Genomic DNA, 20,536 nt, shown 5'->3' on the forward strand with positions numbered 1-20,536 from the left:
GCTCAGGATTTCACTGGACAGGTGAGGAGAGAGACTGGGGGAGGGTTTTCTAGCCCTGACAGCCTCAAGACTGCAAAGCCAAGGCCACAGAATGTGACAGTGAGAGAGGAGTGGAGCTTAAGAAAAGCTGAGAGCAGCTAAAGAGCCTGGATTCCACATGGATGTGCAGCTCTCCAGCACAAAGTGATGCTCCTACAAGAGATGGAAGAAGATGAAACGGATCAAGGCCACGGCCCAAAGCATTGTGGGAGCCAAGCATCTCCTCTTTATAAACCAGGATCCTGAGACTGCCCAGTGTCCATGGTCACCAGCTCCACTCAAGCCTGCTGGAAGCCCTTCCTGGCTCCAAGCCCCTCACCACCCTCTGTATGCACAAAGCAGAGAGCCCCAGGAGCCTATGCCCTGCATGCAGCCCCCTGGCAGAGCCAGGGCTGAGCACACCATGGAAAGGTGGAAGCAGAAATAATTTCTTATGGAAGTTTGATATTTTCCTGCACAGCAGAGGGGGGAAAGTGTCAGTTTAGGAGGTGTCTAGAAATGTTCAGAGGAAAAGACAGAGTCTGTAACAGTCACATCCGAGCTGTGCCCTCATGCCCATGTGATGGCCATACAGAGAAGTGGGAAATGGGACAGAAGGAAGCACTGATTTCCCTCAGAGTAAGAGCAGCCTGAAAATAGCACCAAAGCACAACGTGATTTGGCAGAGCCCAGAAGCATTTCCTCAGCAGCTGACAGCCTCCCAGGGCTTTCCACAGCCAAAGCTTTTCTTCCTGAGCTAGGTGCTGGGTGCAGCTCCCAGCAGTGCAGGGCAGAGCAGAGGTACTGGGCTGGGCTGAGGGCGATCTTCTAAGGGACGAGGGCTAGGGGCAGGGCAGCCACTTTCCCTCCAAAGATAATTTCTCCTCAGGCTGATGCTTTCAGTGATCTCCAGTAGAGCTGCAGGGCTGGAAGGGCTCTTCTGAGACTGCCACCAACCAAAAGAGGGTGTTGGAACAGAGCAAGGAGTACTTGGCAGCAGCTGTGAGGAAATGTTACAGGCAGAGACTGAATCTGAGACAGCTGTGGGCCTGATGGTCTCCTGTGTGAGCTCCTTCTCAGCTGGGCTCAGGAGCTTCCAGCTCTGGCCTCTGCACCCCAGGAGGGGAATGGCATCTTGGGCAGCAGGCTCCTCACTCCTCCACAAGCCTCATCCCAAGCCTCAGCAACTCAGGCCACCTCTTGCAGTGCCACCTCTTGCAGTGCCACCTCTCTACCAGGGCACGCAGAGATGTTCCCCAGCCTCATGTCTTTGCATCACAAGGTGCAGCTAGCTCAGGGCTTCTTCCCAGGCTTGGAGTCACACACCTGTGTCCCAGCAGCATTACAGAACCTCCAGCAACACTGCTGAATGTCAGGTGAGAAAGTGCTTCCAGCAGAAGCTCCCAGAGCATCAGCCCCAGCCAGCCTAGCAGGCACAGGCAGCTATGCCAGGCTCCCAGGGACAGGGCAGCTGTGAAGCAGTAGAATTTAAAGCAGCAGAAGATGCAGCAGTGACAGCTGGAGTGAGCTCCTGGGAAGGAGAGGAAGGCTCTGTAAGAGGCCACCTGCTGCACCTGCCCTGGTCCCTTGTTACAAACTGCTAGGACTGCTCAGAGCACTCTGCTGAGACTTAGTCACAGAAGAAGGCAGGCAAGGGCAGAAGCCGGCACATACATGGGCTCAGGGACAAGCAGATGCCCTGAGGAGTTTTCTGCCAAAGGATATCACAGAAAGGAGCTTGCAGAAGTGAAGAAAGCTGTCAAGGTCCCATGAAAGCCCAGTAGGAAGGAAAAAGAGAGACTCTTCAACAGCAAGTGCCTGGGCACAGATGAAAGCTGCTGTGCTCTGGGGAGCTCCAGGGAGAAGTGAAAAAATAATAGTGCAAAGAGGGTGGCAGAGCTGCAAAAGCCTGCAGTGATCCTCGTCCTCCTGCTTAGCTTTGCAAGGGGCTCCAACTAGCACTCAGCTGCCCTGACAGGTGAGCTGCAATTGGCAGCAGCAAGCTGTGCATACAGCTGAATGTGGTAAGCCCAAGGCACATTTGGAAGGCAGATTAGAAATGGATTAATCCAGGCACTGCCCCAGCAGGGCACAGCAGGCAGCTTCCTGGATCTGCAGCACCTTGCAGCCTGCAGCTCCCAATAGGAAAAAGTGCAGGCTGCATCTTTGGGTCTCTTTGGTTACTTTCCCAATCTCACCATATCTCATAGAACCATAGCATGGTTTGGGTGGGAAGGGTCATGAAGTCCAACCAGGCCCCTGCAGGAACATCCCCAACTAGAGCAAGATGCTCAGAGTTCTGTCCAACCTGGCCTGGAATGGTTCCAGGGATGGAACATCTCTGGGCAGCCTGGGCCAGGCTCTCCCCACCCTCAGTGTCAAACATTTCTCCCTTCTCTCCAGTCTGAATCTCCTTCTTTTAGTTCAAACCATCACCTCTTGTCCTGTCACAACAGGCCCTGCTCAAAACTCTGTTCCCAGCTTCTTGGTGGGTCCTTTAGGCACTGAAACGCCACCAGAAGGTCTCCCCAGAGCCTTCTGTTCGTTTTTAGGCAACTCAGGTGTGTCCCCCTACACCCTGTGACCTGAGCGAAAGCAGTCACCAGTCCTTGTCAGACTGCAGGACCTCCTGCCAAGTGCTGACATCAGCGATGCTCACAGGAAGGGGCAGCTGGAAGCTGTCCTGGGCTGCTGCCTGTGTTCCTGGTGCCACAAGCAGTGTGCAGCATCAGAGCCTGGCAGCAGGCACTGCTGGGTCACACTCTGCTTCTCCTTAAAGGGGGTTGCTAGTGTCTGGGAAGGGCCAGCAGGGAGGCAGGCAGGGCTGTGACAGCAGGCACATGCTGTCCATACACACTGCACATGGCAAGGGGGGGGCTGCACAAGCTGCTCCCACTCACAGCTGCAACAGTTTGCGTGGTGATGGGACAGCCAGGTTGGGAGTCAGGCACTGCCTCAGCTTGCTCTGGGCACCTTTCCTATTGGGAAAGGATTGGGATCCTGCAGGGCTGAAGTTCCTTGGTGTGAAGCTTAAAGGCAGGGAGCTGTGAGCATGGGCAGCCTTCCTCCAGGCTCTGCAAGCTGGAGAGTTTGGGAGTTTTCCCAGGCAGGGGAACTGGGGATGTTGTATTGCAGATGCACAGGACTGCAAACGCTGCTGAGGAAGAGGTTAACAGGGAAGCAGGAGGGGACAAAGCCATCTTCCTCCACATTTGCCTGCTGGCTATCAGAGCCCAGCAGAAGCACTGGGTCACTCCGAAGGGCTGCAGAGCAGCAGGGCCAGGCTCCTGCCGTGGCCATTGTCAGTGGCAGGAGGAAGAGCTTAGGAAACAGCTTCTACAGAGTCATCCCTCCCCTGGTCACACTCTGCTGGCTTCTGGCAACCAGCACAGGGACTTTCTGAGCTGGAGGCTGCATCCAAACCATCGTGTTGGGCAACATCATTACGATGACCAAGATAATAACAACCCCCACCCCCCAAGCTCAGACTCCATGTGCTGAGATCCAAGAGACGGAGCACACATTCTAGGCTGGAGACCAGAAGCAGCTTCCCTCATCACAAAGCTCTGCTTTTATTACTCCTCTTCTGGTTGAGTTTTGCTTCTCAGAAATTCTTTATAAAAACAAAACAAAACAACCCAAACCAGCCAAAAGCAACCCCCAAGTCCCCCAGAGCCCAGCTGCCTCTCCTTTCCAAAGCCCCAGATCCAGAGGCCAGGAGTCGGTCCCGGCTGCAGCTTGCCGGCAGGGCCGCGGGCAGGTAGCAAACACAAACCTTTGTGCTAAGCTGCATTGCTCTTATCTCCCAGGACTGCTTTGCCTGGAAAGCACAAAACAAACCACGAGGCACAGGGAGTGCAGAGGCTCCTGCTCGCTGCTGGCAGGGCAGGCAGCTGAGGCCGGTCGCTGGCTTTGCCACTTACCACTTCTCACATTCAGGCTGCCTTTTGCGGTGTCTTTCCCTAAAACGTTCTCCGCTTCACAGCTGTACTCCCCAGCATCTTCCAGCTTCACCTTGTTGAACTGCAGTCTGGAAATCTTTCTGTTGAAAAGTACAGCAGACAGTTCTTACTCCGTTGCTAATCACCCTGCCGAATTGCCAACTGCTGCCGGCCCTGCTGCGCTGCCTGCTGCCTCATCTCTGGCAGGCAGGGTGGGCTGCCTGGCCACCCAGCTCAGCCAGCATTCAAGCCTGGGCAGGATTCAGATGAGGCTATTCCCAGGAATCATGGCCACCAGGACTTCCTAAAGGAAAATCTCCCTCTTGAAACCACTGCTCTTAGCACACTGCCATGGGTTGATCTGACTCCTGCTCTCCTTTGCACAGAAACCCTTTTGAGGGGCTGAGCCCGGCAGCCCCAGGATCCCAGCACACAGACCCTGCATTGGAGAGCCACAGACTGGTTTGGGTTGGAAGGGACCTCAAAGCTCATCCAGTTCCAACCCCCTGCCATGGGCAGGGACACCTCCCACCAGCCCATGTTGCTCAAGGCCTCATCCAGCCTGGCCTTGAACACCTCCAGGCAGGAGGCAGCCACAGCCTCCCTGTGCAACCTGTGGCAGTGTCTCCCCAGCCTCACTGCCAACAATTTCTTCCTCATCTCCAGTCTCTACCTCCCCTCTCCCAGCTCCAAGCCATTGTCCCTCATCCTGGCACTCCCAGCCCTTGTTGCAACTCCCTCCCCAGCTCTCCTGGAGCCCTTCAGGTACAGGAAGGGTACTCTGAGGTCTCCCTGGGGGTTGCTGGCCACCTCTCCCACTGGCTCTGAGCCATGTCTCATTCCCTGGGCTGTCTCTCTCACTAACAGGCAAAACCTTTTGTTGCCAGATTTAGCAGGGAGCCTCCAACACAGACTGGAAACCATGCAGGAGCCCACAGAGGGCCTTCCACCTTAGGCCTTCCATTCTGCTGCATTTCCTTCCATTTTTGCCCTCTTACCACACCCTGCTCTGGGCACTCTTCTCTGGAGAACATCTCTCTGCTTCCTACCCCAAGCTTTTCCCTCAGGTCTGTGTCATACAGTTGCTTTATTTAGAGACATGGTAACACTGCCAGTTCCAGCAAGAGCCCCCAGTGAGCTGTGCCCCCAAAGGCAACCAGAACTGCTTTGTTGTGGAGCATACCCCCTCGGCTTTGCAGCTCTTTGCAGCATTCCCTGTCATCTGAGAAGGGCTTTTCTCTGGGCTCTACGAGTCATCATCCATAGGAAGTACTCCACAGGAGCACACTGGCATCTTTCTAACACCCTGGCAGGCTGTTCTGCTGCGAGGCCACAGCAGGAACGTCTCACTTAGCTCTGTGAGTAAATTAAAAGCACTTGGAGACAACTTGGTCAGGCTCCCAGGATGCAGGCACTGCCCTGTTTGACAGGATGCGGTCAAGCCTTCAGCTGCAGGAGTTCAGGCCCCATGTGGAGCAATTTTAAATGAATGTTGACAACATGCAAAGATCTCTTGACTCCTTCTCACCCCAGGTCTCCCCTGCCCCACTCTCCAAAGGCGGTTGTTTTGGCCAGCTGCTCCAGCATGGGTGTCCAAGCCAGCAAGCTTCTGAGAGTGATGTCAGGCTGCCCTGACTCCTGCACACTCTGAGTTCTCTCCAGTCTCTCAGAGCAACCTGGAGCAGCCTTGGGCATTGTGTTAGAATCACAGAATCATGCAGTGGTTTGGGCTGGATGGGACCTCCAAAGCTCATCCAGTCCAACCCCCTGCAGGCAGCAGGGGCATCCTCCACCAGAGCAGGTTCTCCAGAGCCCTGTCCAGCCTCACCTGGAATAGCTCCAGGGATGAGGCCTCAACCACCTCCCTGGGCAACCTGTTGCAGTGTTCCAGCAGCCTCCTGGTGCAGAACTTGTTCCTCACATCCAATCTCAATCTGCTCTGCTCTAGTTTGAAGCCATTGCCCCTGGTGCTGTCCCTGCAGGCCTTTGGGAACAGACCCTCTGCAGCCTTCTTGCAGCCCCTTCAGGTACTGGAAGGATGCTCTGAGGTCTGCCTGGAGCCTTCTCTTCTCCAGGCTGAACACTCCCAGCTCCCTCAGCCTGTCCCCATAGCAGAGCTGCTCCAACCCCCTGACCATTTTCATGGCCTCCTCTGGACCCTCTCCAACAGCTCCAGGTCCTTCCCGTGTCAAGGGTCTCAGAGAAGGACCCAGCCCTGCAGGTGAGGTCTCCCTAGAGCAAAGCAGAGGGGCAGGATCCTCTCTCTCCATCTCTGGCCACACTGCTTTGGATGCAGCCCAGGCTGCCCTTGGCCTTCTGTGCTGCCAGTGCCCATTGCTGGCTCCTGTCCAGCCTCTCACCCACTAGCACCCCCAAGTCTTTTTCCAGAGGGCTGATTTCAGTCCCCCAGCCTGGACTGATAGTGAGGATACAGAATCACTGCTGTGATGCAAGAGGAGTCAAGCACCCCGAAGAAACAGCAGAGTTTAAGGGTCTCTGGGGCTTATTGCTGCCTGGTGGCAGCTGGGTTCTGCCTCTTGCTGGGGGGGTTTCATGGGCTCCTGGTGAAGGAAGCTGGCTACATTGGGCTGCAGCACCATGTCCAGGACCACATTCCCCATTCCCTCTATAGAGGCAGGTGTAGGAACATTCAGCAAAGGCACAAGATGGGGTTCTGGTATTGCTGCAAGCAACTCCAACAGCAGCACAGGCAATGCTCCAGGCTTGGGGCAGAGTGGCTGGAAACTACCCAGCAAAAGAGGACCTGGGGGTGCTGGGTGACAGCAGCTGAACATGAGCCAGGGGGTGCCCAGGTGGCCAAGAAGGTCCCCAGCAGCCTGGACTGGAGCAGCAATGGTGTGAACGGCAGGAGCAGGGATGTGATCATACCCCTGGACTGGGCACTGCTGAGGCTGCAGCTCAAATCCTGGGTTCAGTTTTGGGGCCCTCACCCCAAGGATATTGAGTTTCTGGAGCAGGCCCAGGGAAGGACAACAAAGCTGGGGAAGGGTCTGGAGAACAGGGCTGGGGAGGAGCAGTTGAGGGACCTAAGTGTGTTCAGTGTCGAAGAGGCTGAAGGGAGACCTCACTGCTCTCTACATCTTCCTGACAGGAGGCTGGAGCTGGGTGGGGGTTGGGCTCTGCTCCCCAGTCTCAGATGATAGAAGGAGGAAATGGCCTGAAATTGTGCCAGGGGAGGGTTAGGTTGGAGAGGAAGAAAAATTTCTTTGCTGCAAGAGTGGTCAGGGATTGGCACCCCAGGGAGGTGGTGGAGTCCACATCCCTGGAGGTGTTCCAGAACCCCTTGGCCATGGCACTTGGGGCCATGGTTTAGTGGCCATGGTGGGTTTCAGTTGCTGGTCAGACTGGATGATCTCAGAGGCCTTTTCCAAAGGAAACCATTATGTGACTCTTTTACTACCCCTAGCAGAGCCCAGCTGTTGCTCTCCCTCAGCTGCCTCACTGACAGGACACTCCATTTGTCCTGCAAACCAGCCCTTGGATAACAGCTTTGTGGCAGCTCTTGCTGTGCCGCGGAGCAGGAGGGCAGGCAGCACATGTTGAAAGCAGCACAGCTTGAACTCGGAGGCCTGTAGAAAACCCCCCACCCACTCTTGCAGATGGCAGCCTCCGGCTATCTGCCATGTGGAGCTGACACCATTAGCAAACACGCTGCCTGCAGCTACAGGAGGACATTGGTTGCATTGCAGTCTGCCATGCACAGCACGTGGAGCAGCTGCAGAAGCCAATGCAGCATTAGAGTATCAGCTGTGCATGTGAGCTCCTCAGGGATAGGGGCTGAAGTCCCAAATAAGTCAACTCTTAGTGACACAAGAGGCTAATGGAAAGGAGCACCTCTGACAGATTTCTCTCCAAGAAGAGACTGAGCTGGAGAGCAGAAGGCAAAGCGATGCTGGCGCTAGTAGTGCAGCAGCATCAAGGTGGAACCAAAGAGGAGGATTTTGGGTTAATGCAGGAGTGCTGGGCTGTCAAAAGGGCTCATTTCCCTTTCTGGTCGTGGCTTGTAAGATCCTCTGAACAAATTAAGAGCTCTTTTTGCTGTTCATACCCCAGGGCAATGCGTAGCTACTCTTGATCTGCAGACTGCTCTGAACTATGTCATGTAATATATATGGGGGACAGAGATGAAGGATGCAGGTGAGGATCAGCTTTAATGTGGAGCACAGACAGAGGAAAGAGAATTTCCCTTTTCCAGGAAGCACTGAAAGAGCCAGGGAGAGACCTTGTTTCCCAGCACCTTTAGTCATGCACCTTTTAATTCGGGTGGAAAGTGGCTGTGCACCGGCAGGGCTGAGTATGCAGGAGAGGATCTGCATGCAGCAGAGGCAGCAAGGAGCAGCCTCTCTCTACTCTGTGTTACTGCCTCGAAGTGCTGCTGAAATGGCTCAAAATTACCTAAGAAATTGCTTGTTCAACTTCATGTTCTTCCCCCTGCTGCCTCCACGGGCAGGTCCTGTGGTTCCCTAGACTCATAGAATGCTTTGGGTTGGAAGTGACCTGCAAAGCTCATCCAGTCCAACCTCCTGCACTCAGCAGGGACATCCTCCACCAGAGCAGGTTCTCCAGAGCCCTGTCCAGCCTCACCTGGAATACTTCCAGAGATGGGGCCTCAACCACCTCCCTGGGCAACCTGTTGCAGTGTTCCAGCAGCCTCCTGGTGCAGAACTTGTTCCTCACATCCAATCTCAATCTGCTCTGCTCTGGTTTGAAGCCATTGCCCCTGGTGCTGTCCCTGCAGGCCTTCGGGAACAGACCCTCATGTAGCCCTTTCAGGGACTGGAAGCTGCTCTAAGGTCTCCCTGGGGCATTCTCTTCTCCAGGCTGAACACCACCAGCTCCCTCAGCCTGTCCCATAGCAGAGCTGCTCCAACTCCATGACCATATTTGTGGCCTCCTCAGGCCACCTCTCCATCAGCTCCAGGTCCTTCCTGTGTTGAAGGCTCCAGAGCTGGACACAGCCCTACAGGTGAGGTCTTACCAGAACTCCTGGAGGGCTCAGGTATGTTGGTAGAGAAATACCAAGTAGTAGCATGTGAGGAATTGTGGTGTGCACAAGGAATTGTGATGTGCACAAGGAGTGATGCTGTGTGCAAGGAATGATGCTGTATACAGGAGTGTTGCTGTGCACCAGGAATGATGCTGTGCAGAGGGAATTGTGTTGTGCACCAGGAGTGATGCTGTGCAGAGGGAATTGTGCTGTGCACCAGGAGTGTTGCTGTGCACCAGGAATGATGCTGTGCACCAGGAATGATGCTGTGCACCAGGAATTGTGCTCTGAATGGGAGGTTTGTGCCAAGCCCCTGCTGCCCCCTTGGGCAGTGTCTCAGGCTGCCAGCCCCACCGTGTGCCTGGCTGCCAGAGGATGCCATTCTGCTAGGGGCAGGCTCTGCCCCGGGCTGTTCCAGCAGTGAAAGGGCCATGGTCCCTGACAGCTCCAATCATTTCACTGCACTGCAGCTCTGCTGACATCTCTTGACTCCAGGGGAAAATCTGCCTCATTGTCTGTCCTGACCCTCAGCACATCTGACTTAGCCACATGCTAATTATCTCCTGTAGTGCCAGTGGAGGAGCAGCCCATGGGGAATATGTTGTCTGCAAGCTCTAGGGGATAGGATTCACAAGGAGACCTTCAGCCTGGCCAGAAGACGATCCCTCAAAATACCTTTCTGGCCAAGGGAAGAGAGTCCCCAGGAGGGCAGTTTGGAGAGCTGAATCAATCGCCCTCTGCAGTGCCAGGCTCCAGACTACAATGGGGAACAGAAGATTGGTCCTTGGCCAGGACATACACAAAGATCCTGGCAAATCCTGCCCAGGAAGGGTGGCCACCTCTGCTGTAATTTAGACATCTCAGAGCTAGACACCAAAATGTGAGCTTGGGCCCAGAGGCCTCCACTCCAGTCAGAAGAAAAGCATCAGGAACTTCATCTCAGCCAAGGAGGAGCTTGTGGCAGGAGTCATGCCCCCAGCAGCACTTTGGCCAGGCTTGAATCATTTTTCTCCTCTTACCTACTGCCAAGTGGAAATGAAACCATCTTCCCAAGCCACCTCCCTGCAAAGCTATTCCTCTCCCAGCAGCAGAGCAGCTGCCACCAGTTATCTCCAAGACACCTACATTTCCTTGGGGACTCAGTGCTCCTGTCTGAGTCCAGCTGCCTCTGCTCTGCTTGGGGTGCTAACAGCTGTAGGGTTGCTACTGGGGTGCTTGGTGAGTCTGCTAAAAATAGGATGGCTAACAAATGAGTAATGAAAAAGTCAAGGCATGAGCTGACGAAGAGTTTGCAGACTGCACCACCTATGGCCCCTACACTGCCAGTGGGGAGCACTGCCCATAGTGAGCACACCTGAGATGCTAGGAAAGGGAAATCCCCAAATGTCACCCAACTGTCACCCAAATGTCAGTGTGCCCAGCACACACTGAAGGCTCTGCTGTGGTTACACATTAACCCCACTCCTCTGCCTGCACCCTGCTGTGGCAGGGAGCAGAAGGGCCTGCAGCCTGCTGCAGCCTGCACTGCTTCTGCTCCTGCCACAGACCTCATGGTGCCTCTGCACTGTCTGGGCACGCTGCACAGCAAGGCACTGGCCCTCAGAGAGCAGGTTAATGACTGACAAGGAGATTCAGAACACCCAGATCTTCACCTTACAGTCCAGAAGTGCTGTCCAGCATCAGTAAGCATCAGGCAGCCCAGTGCTAGAGCAGGGGTTACTGGTGCCCTGGCCTTGGGGAACACATTCACCCTCCCCAGCACACAGTGGGACAAAAGCAGGCAGGAGAGATCACTGCAATGCAAAGCAGAGTGGGGATGGCTGTGCCAAAGCACCTCTGTCCATCAGGGCAGAAGTGGCAGAGGCACCTCTGTCCATCAGAGTAGCAATGGCAGCCAGGAGCATCTTCCCCCCTCACAGCCAGACAGAAACCACCCCAGCCTCTTCCCTGCCCTCCAGTTCCACAGCAGCACCCCAGAGCTGGGCGAGCAGGCTGAGCCTTGCAGTGCTTGAGACAAACAATTGGCCCTGTGCTGGCTGCTGGGCACTCTGGGGCAAGATCTGGCTAGCTCAGGATTAGCTTCAAGCAGCAAATGGAAGAGGGGAAAATATGCCCTCAAGGAAAGCAAGCAAACAGGGGTAAGGACAGAGAGATTCGAAGTTCTCAGCTTGGTCATCACTCCACCTGCAGTGGGCAAAGCCTTCCTCCTGCCTCACATCATCACCTGCCTCGCTCAGTGTCTGGCCTGCTGGGACTGTGGGAGCAAGCACGGAAGACGTGTCTTTGTGGGTGCGCAGAACAGGACCAGCCATTCCCTGCCCCCCTCTGCCTGCCCCCCAAGGTTAAGGTGCTGTTCTAACCTGGAGGGTAGGTTTGCTCCTTCTCTCCCAGCAGCGCTGCTGTCTCTCTGTGTCCAGGCCTGGGGCCGGCTGCTCCGCCAGTCCTCCCTCCACAGAGCTGACCCTGGCACTGCTCTCAGCTGCAGTCCTCTCTGGGTCGTGCAGCATTAACAGGAGGGGAAGGGATCGATAAGAAGGCTCCAAAGAGCAGTTGTGCAACCCCCATGCAGCCTCACCTCCAGTCTGCGCCGGGGCGCGGAGCGGCCACGGTCCTGCAGTGGGAGGAGGAGGAGGGCAGCCGCGGCAGCACCGCACCAGGGCCACCCCAGGGCCACTCCAGGGCCTGCAGTGGGCTCTGGGGCCACTCTGCTGAGGAGCAAACCCTGAGTGCTGCTGGTCTGCAGCTGCCAGCATGTGGGATCCACAACCACGTGGAAGCCGAGTTCTGGGTTACAGTTGGTGCACAGATGCCAGTGCAGGTCCCTGGTATTGCTTGGCCCGGACTTCAGAGCAATGGACCCACCCATGAACAAAGCTCTGACCCCAGTGCCAGGATCTGAGTGGCTCTGAGAAAGTGCAGATCATGGAGCAGTGCCCTGAGGCCAGCTCAGAGCAGGTTCTGCCCCTGCTTACTGCAACACCTCACAGGAGCACACCTCCCAGCACCAAATGTGGGACAGGGACCCACAAGTCTCAGTACAGAGACAAGACCCCCTCAGGAGGTACAGCCAGGACAGTGTGCAGAGGTCTCACCTCTCAGCAACCAAAGCAACAGCAAATTCTGTGTGGGGAGGGGAAGACAGGCTCAGTGCTGCTGAGGAGAAGGCAAAGAGGTACCAGTTTGGAAGCCATCGTGTGTTGGATGGAGTTTGAGATGCTGGACAAATCAGGGGCATGACCTAAACATCAAAGAAGGGTGGGGGGAAGGACTGAGAGAGCCTTTAAAGTAAAGTCAGTGGGTTCTAAGATATCAGGGAAGGAGAAGGAGGTGCCTCAGTCAAAGCAGCTGTGTGGAGGAAGCCCTTTACTGAGCAGGGATGGAGAGGAGCAGCCCAGGGATGGAGATGGGCGGAGCCAAGCTGCAAATACTCAGATCAGGAGAAAGCATTTGTGAGAATGGTATTTGTGGTCGTGGGAAAGGAATGGCACCTTCAGGTGGACAGAAGACTACCCCTCCAAGAGCTCTGTGCCTGTGGTGGCAGACAGGGTTGTGCCAGATATTCAGATGCAGTTTGGGAGCTCCTTTCTGAGTCTGAGGCTTTTGGGACCCGTGTCAGTCGTTTCTTCCCAAGTCATTTCCCCACAGCTGGTGTGTGCCACTCATCCTCACCAGAGACTGATCCACAAAGTGCAAAGGGGACCTGGCAAATTGGTGCCTGTGCTTTCCCAGATGAGCTGCCTGCAACCTCAGGCCTCAGTCCAGCTCTCCTCCTGGATGAATGAGATTTCAGGTCCTGGCTCAGTGGTTGCCTCAGCCTGCTCCGAGACATTTTGAAGACAGAGAGGGCTGCACACAGCAAATTTCAGCCAGGTACAGCTCCTGCCACCTCTAGGCCTTCACACTCCACCAGCTGGAGCAGCCCCACTGTGACCCCAGCTCGTCAGCTGTAACTCAGTCAAAGCTGCTGAAATGCCCATTTGCTGAACCAAGTAGGAGCTCTGATTTGCAAAGCCTGTGGATTGCTCTAGCTCAAGACCCAACTGCTTCTCCTTTCAGTTCTCAAATTCCCTGGTTCGGGCCCAGGTGCGCTGGCCAAGATTGTGTCCATCATCTCCTTTAGAAGAGCACACAGACAAACAAAGGAGATGCTCTCCTTCCACCCCCGCTCCGGGAAAGTGCCTTCAGCAGCTAAACCCCAAGCCCGGCTATCGGAGACATAATGACATGGTGAGAGCTGGCGAGGCGAGAGCTCCCCTGGTGATCATAACAACACCGGTGCTTGAGCAGAGCCCTAGCTTCGAGGCATCTGGAATTGCTCTTGGAAGATCCATTGTCAAATGAGCTTTTGCCTTTGTTTAGAAATGTCAGCCTGAAGACCCCTGCCAGAGCGGTGGTACAGCCTGCTCGGGTTCACTCGGGCTCCCACAAGGCTTCAGCAGCTCTCTTTGCCCCTCCTTGTCTCCAGGCTTCATTAGGAAATAATTTATCTTTATTGGCACTCTCCTTCCCCTGCTGCTTTGGCATTATGATTATTTTCTGCCTTCATTCCAGAGCAATGAGCTGCAGAGGGAAGACCACAGCCCCATTCATTGTGGGTGGGGAATCATCTACGGCAGGGAGCTCTGCGAGGAAGACCCCAGCGATGAATCTGCCCCGGATGGTACTGCCTGAGGGAGCACTCTGTAGAAGCAGGAGAGGAGGGTATCCCTTGGCTCCACTTACAGCCTGACAATAGGGATTCCTGGTGATACTGAAAGTAGGACACTACTCCCCGGGGATGTCATATGGTCAGCCTGTCCCAAACTGAACTGCCAGCCCTCTCCAGTCTCATGCTATGCCTACTGCAGCAGCCCAGCAATGTCCCTGGGTAGAAGAGCACACAAAGAAGATGCTTAAGGACAGCCACAGCTAGGCGACTACCAGGCTCCTGACTCCCTCGGACTCCAGCTGAAGACCAGTGGGTCTGTGGGGTGGGTCCTCTACACCTCCTCCAGCAGAGCCTCCCCTGGTGTTCTCCACAACTGGCATTTGACCATTTGCCAGGACAGAGAGAGAGTCAAAGCCCAGCCTCAACCTCCTGGGGCCAGATCAGCAGAGAACAGCATGGCTCTGGCACTCAGAGCAGAGCCTCTCCTCCTGTACCTCCAGAGCTGCCTGCAGTCCTGCCTGGGGGACGTCTCTAGGTTCCCCCCAACCCTCTTTTATTCAAATTGATCTTCCAGCCAATCATTTCTTGCATCTTAGGGAAGTTTCCTCTTTGTGCAAGCCGGGCTTGCCCCAGCCTGTTCCTAATGAAAAATAGAACATGCAGTTCAGAAAGGAGGAATCAGAATCCTTCCCCTCCCTCCAACAAACACCCAGGGAAAACCAAACCCACCTCCTCTGCCTGGTGGCACCAGAAGACTTGCTCGTAGGTTTCAGAAACAAGAGGGAAGGTGACCACTCTAAAAGCCAAGGAGCTGAGAAGCAGTTAACTGCTCACCTCCTTCCAGCATCCCCTTCCCTTACTTTCCAAGAGGTCCCCTGCTCCAGGCAGGCCTGTGGGGCCCGAGGAGAACTGATCACAGGAAGAAGAGCCTCACTCACACTTTCTAGTTAGGTATTCAAGGCTTACTGAACACCCAGGGAGGAAAGCCAGGCACAGAGCAGCAGAGGAGTGAGTCACAGAGGGCAATCATGTGCTGCTTGTCTCCCACCTTAACCCTCTGTGTTGTCTGAAGGCTGAAGCTGCAGACAAAGAGCCCAACACAGAGTTGTGCCCAGCTCTGCTGCACACTGAGTGCCAAGGATGCACATCACCTCCACACTTTGGCTGGGCTTTCTTTGCTTGGCTCCAGCAGACAACTTTGTTAGGTCTTTGAATCAAACTTCTGAAGCAATGATGCTGGGTACCTGGGCAGGTGCCATGAAGCTTTCTGCCCTCTGTGTGTCCTCTGTGAAAGTCCCTCTGAAAACCCCACTCTGAACTGGAGAGCAGAGGATGATCTGGAGCCCGGGATTATCTCTGAGTGGATCCAGGTGCATGAACTCCATTATTCTTGGAATTAATCATCATCAGGTAAGGCTTCCTTTCTCAGCTCTACAAGTTAGGATGCTTATCCTCCCCTGCAGTCATCCCTAACACACTGGAAGTAATTGATGTGCACCCACATCCCAGTGCCCAGTGTGGGGTCCCTCTACTAAACTCATCTCCCTCAACAGAGATGAGCAAAGCCAGGGGGGCTCCCTCCATCCTCATCTCACATGCACAGAACAAGTTTTGGTGGTGGCTGCCTGCAGTGAAGACCAGAAGGCAGATCCAGTGCCCATGAGCACTGTGCCCTCGAGGAGTTTCCAAGGATGGAGCCCTAGGAGCCAGTGGAGAGGGGAGCCTGAAAGCTGGGGGTGCCAGAGCAGCTGTGCACAGACCCACCACAGCTGCAAGGGAAGACTCCTGCACTGCTGCCTGCAGAACACTCCTGCACTGCTGCCGGCTCCTCAAGGGGCAAGTGGTCAACAAAGGGTCAGCATCTCAGTACTGTCCCAGCTCTACCATGTTTGAGCCCAGCCTCTGCAGCCAGGCCCTAGCCCCTGCGGCCAGGAAACTTCTCCACTTCATGGCAGGTCTTAATGACAGCTGGAAGCAGAAGCAGGGATGGAGCAGGGGACACTTGGGGCTCACACCTTTGCTTCTGAGGGTGCCTAGGACACAGGGGGTGGCAGGTGCTCAGCTTTCTGCAGAGTGTTTATGCTGGGGCTGCTGTTGCCAGCAGGAAGCACTTGCAGTATGCACATGTCTTTGGCTGGCACTGGCAGGCTGGGAGCCAACCTGTACTGGTAAATGGCAATCCTGACTTGACAGCAGTGTCCTGAGCAGGGAGGATCAGCCTTCTGCAAGTGTTTATATGCCTGCCACAGGGAGTGCACCACTGTGGGTGGGATGCCAGCCTGCCTCACCTTCACAGAGGGCACAGGGTGCCAGGAGGAAAGGACAACCCCTGCAGAAAAACTCTGCAAGAGGTGCTCCTCACCATCACCATCATCCCTCCTCAGAGCTTTGCTGGATGTTTCCCTGGGACTCTGTAGCTCTGAGGAAAATACCAACACCCCTGAAAGACCCCAGCACCAGCAGCCCTAGGGTCCCACAAGCTTCAGCAGGGGATGAGGACAACCCTGCAGGGCATCTCTTGTCCAGAAACCATTGGTAAACTGAGGCCAAGAAGCTGACCTGGGCCACAGATACACTGAGGGCAGCAGAGCAAAGAGGCAGGCATAGTCCTGCCCTAGCTCTGCTGCCTGCACACCCAGACAGCCCTTCCTCAGCAGATGGCATCCTGCCTGTGTTTCCAGCCCAGACCTTCCCCTGACCACCTCTCTGCCTCATCCCAAAGCACTCTTTAGTCCTACAGTGACTGCAAAGGAGGTCCAAGCATATTGGATGTGACTCTGAAAGCAAAGCCAACAGGCCTGAGATGCAATCAGAGCAACTGGCAATAACCTATCTGAGCACCTCCTCATTTCCTAATTGCATTTTGTAGTGGCTTCTAACTTACAAAAGCTGATAAACCGTCAAGGCCACCACAAGGAGAGGTGAGCTGCTTTTCACCCCCTCAGACACAGCAGATGTGAGCAAAGCACTGAGGTTTGCCAAGGGGTGAGCAGCTGCAAGCTGCCTTTGCTGCTGGCTGGGTCAGGAGGTGTGAGTGCAGACACAGCCACTCTTACAGAATCTTTTCAGGAAGCAGCGTATGGAAATATTTGGCCTTGAAAAAAATCACAGACTTATGGAACTGCTGTGCTTGGAAGAGGCCTTTGAGATCATCAAGCCCAAGCACTCTCCAAGAGCTCACAGTCCCACCACTGCTGCAAAGCTAAGCTGTCAACATGGCTCCATTCACACCAAGCCCCAGTGAGGAATCCTCAGCTGAGCTGCTGCTCCTGTTTCTCCTGCTGTGTCTTGCCCTGCCTGGATGAGGCAGTCCCTAGGATGACACTCACTGACTGGCCAGGCTGGAGAAAAATCACATGAAATTCAGCAAGGACAAGGGTGGAGTCCTGCCAAGGGCATCCTGGGGTGCATCAAGAAGTGTGGTCAGCAGGTCAAGGGAGGTTCTCTTCCCCCTCCAATCTGCCCTGGTGAGGCCACATCTGGAGTATTGTGTCCAGTTCTGGGTTCCCCAGTTCAAGATGGGCAGGGACTGGCTGGAGAGGGCACAGCAAAGGGCTACAGAGATGCTGAAGGGCCTGGAACATCTCTGATGAGGAGAGACTGAGGGGCTTGGGGCTGTTTGGCCTGGAGAGAAGCAGCCTGGGGGAGATATGATCAGTGCTGATCAATGCTCAAAGGGTGGGTGGCAGCAGGATGGGGCCAGGCTTTGTTCAGTGGTGCCCAGTGCCAGCCCAAGGGGCAGTGGGCACAGACTGGACCATCAGAAGCTCATCTGAAGATGAGGAGGAACTTCTGTAATTGAAGGGTGCTGGAGCCCTGGAGCAGGCTGCCCACAGAGGTGGTGGAGTCTCCATCTCTGGAGAGATTCCAACCCCCCCTGGATGTGTTCCTGTGTGACCCTCTCTAGGTACCCCTGCCTTGGCAGGGGGTTGGCCTAGATGACCTCCAGAGGCCCCTTCCAACCCCTGCCTTGCTGTGTGATTCTGTATGGAGAGTTTGGAGCAGTCATGATGCAGCTTGCCCTGGGTGCAGCATCTCAAGGTCTTGCATGAGAGAAGGCCCCAGCACGTGACTGTGAGGCCTGCTCTGATCTCCTTGATGTTGCCTTGGATGGCTTTTAGTCTAATTCAGGAGGACAGAGAGATTTCTCCCACAGCTATGCAGGCCTGCTGTTGGCTCAGGGGTGACTGCCCAGCCTGGGTAGCTTCTGCATTCAAAGCCCTCATCACAAATTGGGGTTCACCCCAGGTACTGAGCTGCCTACAACCAGTCTACAGCTAGCAGGGAAAGAGTTCTCTGCCCAGGTCACTGGACACCTGTCCCAGGTACCCACTGCCACAGCTAGCCAAGGAGAGCCCCACCCACAAGCCCACCACTTTTCCTGTGCCCACCTTGCACCTCTCCCTCTGCTGCTCCCCGAGGCAACTGGGAACCTTGCTCACTCCCCCAGGCACAGCAGATGAGCTGTGCATGGTCCTGGGGCCCCAAGAAAGCACCTCAGCAGTGACTTGGAGAGCACAGCACCACCTCCAGCCAGGCAGCCCCCCAGTCCCAGCCCCCAGGCTCGATGGGCACAGCATACTTACTTCCCATTGCCATACTTGATCCGGATGTCCTTGCTCTTCTTCAGCTCCTTGCCATCTTTGAACCACTTGTAGGAGGGCTGAGGGTTCCCAGCAGTCACCTCACACTTCAGGGAGATCTTTTCCCCCACGTGAACATTTGGGCTTTTCAGTTTCTTCAGTTTGGGAGGGACAGCTGCAGAAAGAGAAAGCAGACAGTGTGCCACCTGCCACTCCCAGAGACTGCACACAGCCCACCGGAGCCCCCGAGCCCCCTGCCCCTGGGAAGGGCACTCATGGCCCTGCTGCTGGGGATGGCTGGAGCTCAGACCCCCAGGTCCTACCAGCACACAGGCAGGGAAGGAGCACAGAGACATCCACCCGGGGAAAAGGGAGCCTCTGTGCGCGGCTTGCTGTGTGCTTTGCTCTCTGTGCCCAGCCCCAGCTGCTCCCTGCTGCCCTTACCCGTGGGCAAGTCCTGCCCATCTGCTCTCCAGGCCTGGCCCACCAGCCGGAGCCAGGGCTGAGGGAGCTCACACTCTTTGCAGACTGGTTCTCCCTGCACCCTGCCGTTGCTGTGGTGATCACCAGCACCTCCAGGACCTCTGCCAATCCTTCAGCCCCACCAACCACAGCAGCAGCATTTCACTGCAGAAGCACCAGCAGCAGCAGTCCCCCAGCACCCTGTGTGCCACAGGTGTTCTGTGCCTCCTGCTAAGATCACAGGATCACAGAGTTGTTTTGGTTGGAAAAGACATCCAAGATCCTTGAGTCCAGCACCACCATTGCCACATCCTGAAGTGCCAGCACAGGAGTGGCAGCAGCAGAACTGCCAAGGAGAGAGGCTGCAGGGAAACCCTGCAGGTCTGAAGGCTGGGGAGGGGAGGGACAGCTACCTGCCAGGCTGCAGTTAGAAAAGTGACATCATAAAGACATTAAAAATGATCTGAGGACCTACAAGGTCAGGCTGGCCAGCAGCCTTCCCAACCTGAAGCCTGGCTGTGTGTGTCAGCTGTGTTTCAAGGAGGTGATTCCAGCATGCACCTGGAGCATCAGGCACAGGGGGAGATGTTTCCTATCAGTCTCTGCCAGGTTTATGTTCCACCTGGCCAGGAAGGATTCACAGCCTTGCCACCTCTCTTTCAGCTGCACTCTTCACTCTCCTAGCTCCCTTTCTCACCATCCACCTTAAGAAAACAGGCAAGTGTCTCTCTGCCTTCACAGTGTTGCTCCGCTCGCTTGCACCTGCCTGAGATGCGCTGCAGATAAAGCGTTTCCTCCCTCTAACCTGCACAAACCATCCTCTAACTGCTGACTGCATTCTGATCTTGTGATATGGAAGAGACACCAGAGGAGGAGGATCTGGCTGGGTTTCACCAGAGTAATCCTTTTAGAGACCTTTGGATGCCTCCACTTATTCTTCATGCCAAGCTAATATGTCCTAGGTTGGTTGTATTTAGAGATTGCTTTCACTGCAAGTGATCCCAGCAGCCAGCAGGCAAGAGCTGCCATGGCAGGGAGCTCTCAGGGCTCTCAGGTTGCTGTGTTTGATGTGTGAGTGCAGCAGGAGCTAAACTGCCTCAGCTGAAAAGTACACAGATGAACAGAATTAGGTGGCAGGAATGGGTTCAGGGTGGCGTGAACTGGCTGGGCCAAGCTCACAGTGCAAACCCAGAGGCATCTGTGCTGCCTCCCAGGGGGCAGGGGTTGTGTGGGTAATGCAACATCTCTGGCCTCAAGCACAGCAGACCCTCTGTGGCCTGAGTGGCCCAGCTCCACTGGCACCAAGGCACAGCAGCAAGCTCAGGAACCAGGGGTGCAGAGGCAGCAAGTTTAACACCCCAAGGACAAAAGAAGAGACCCAGCAGTTGTTCTTGCTGCCTGTTCTTGTTGCACACCCAAGCCCCCTGCAAACCTGTGCCGCTGGCACAGGATGGGGCAGGCTGCTCCTGTGCTCCTGGGGCAGGGACAGCACCTGCAGGACACAGCCTGGCCAGCTGCAGGCACTTCAGGCTTTCAACTTGCACTGCTTCCCAGGGCAACAAAAGTCGCCATCACTGGAGGTGTTCAGGAGGAGACTTGACAGGGTGCTTGGTTGCATGGGTTAGTTGGTTGGGTGGTGTTGGATGAGAGGTTGGACACGATGATCTTGAAGGTCTCTTCTAACCTGGTCTGGTCTATTCTATTCTATTCTATTCTATTCTATTCTATTCTATTCTATTCTATTCTATTCTATTCTATTCTATTCTATTCTATTCTATTCTATAACTAGGCTCAGCTCTCCCCACATTTCAGGAGTTCTGTCCTGGGCATTGTGAAGCCAATATCCCTGATCCCTGCCTGGAAATGGATCCCCCAG

General features: G+C 55.1%; 1 protein-coding gene across 6 annotated transcripts in view; it reads right to left on the reverse strand.

The window, feature by feature from the left end:
* NRG2 (neuregulin 2) overlaps positions 1 to 20,536 on the reverse strand; it is a 228,914-nt gene that overhangs the window by 51,018 nt on the left and 157,360 nt on the right. For all 6 annotated transcript variants that reach the window (XM_068165701.1, XM_068165698.1, XM_068165696.1 and 3 more), the window contains exons 2-3: positions 18,202 to 18,373; positions 3,942 to 4,060 (exon numbers count right to left, since the gene is read on the reverse strand). In XM_068165701.1, coding sequence (XP_068021802.1) covers positions 3,942 to 4,060; positions 18,202 to 18,373 — 291 coding nt within the window. The remainder of the gene's footprint in view (positions 1 to 3,941; positions 4,061 to 18,201; positions 18,374 to 20,536) is intronic.

Source organism: Melanerpes formicivorus, unplaced genomic scaffold, assembly GCF_026170545.1.
Source record: "Melanerpes formicivorus ecotype bairdi unplaced genomic scaffold, bMelFor1.0.p_v2 SCAF_91, whole genome shotgun sequence".
Lineage (NCBI taxonomy): Eukaryota > Metazoa > Chordata > Aves > Piciformes > Picidae > Melanerpes > Melanerpes formicivorus.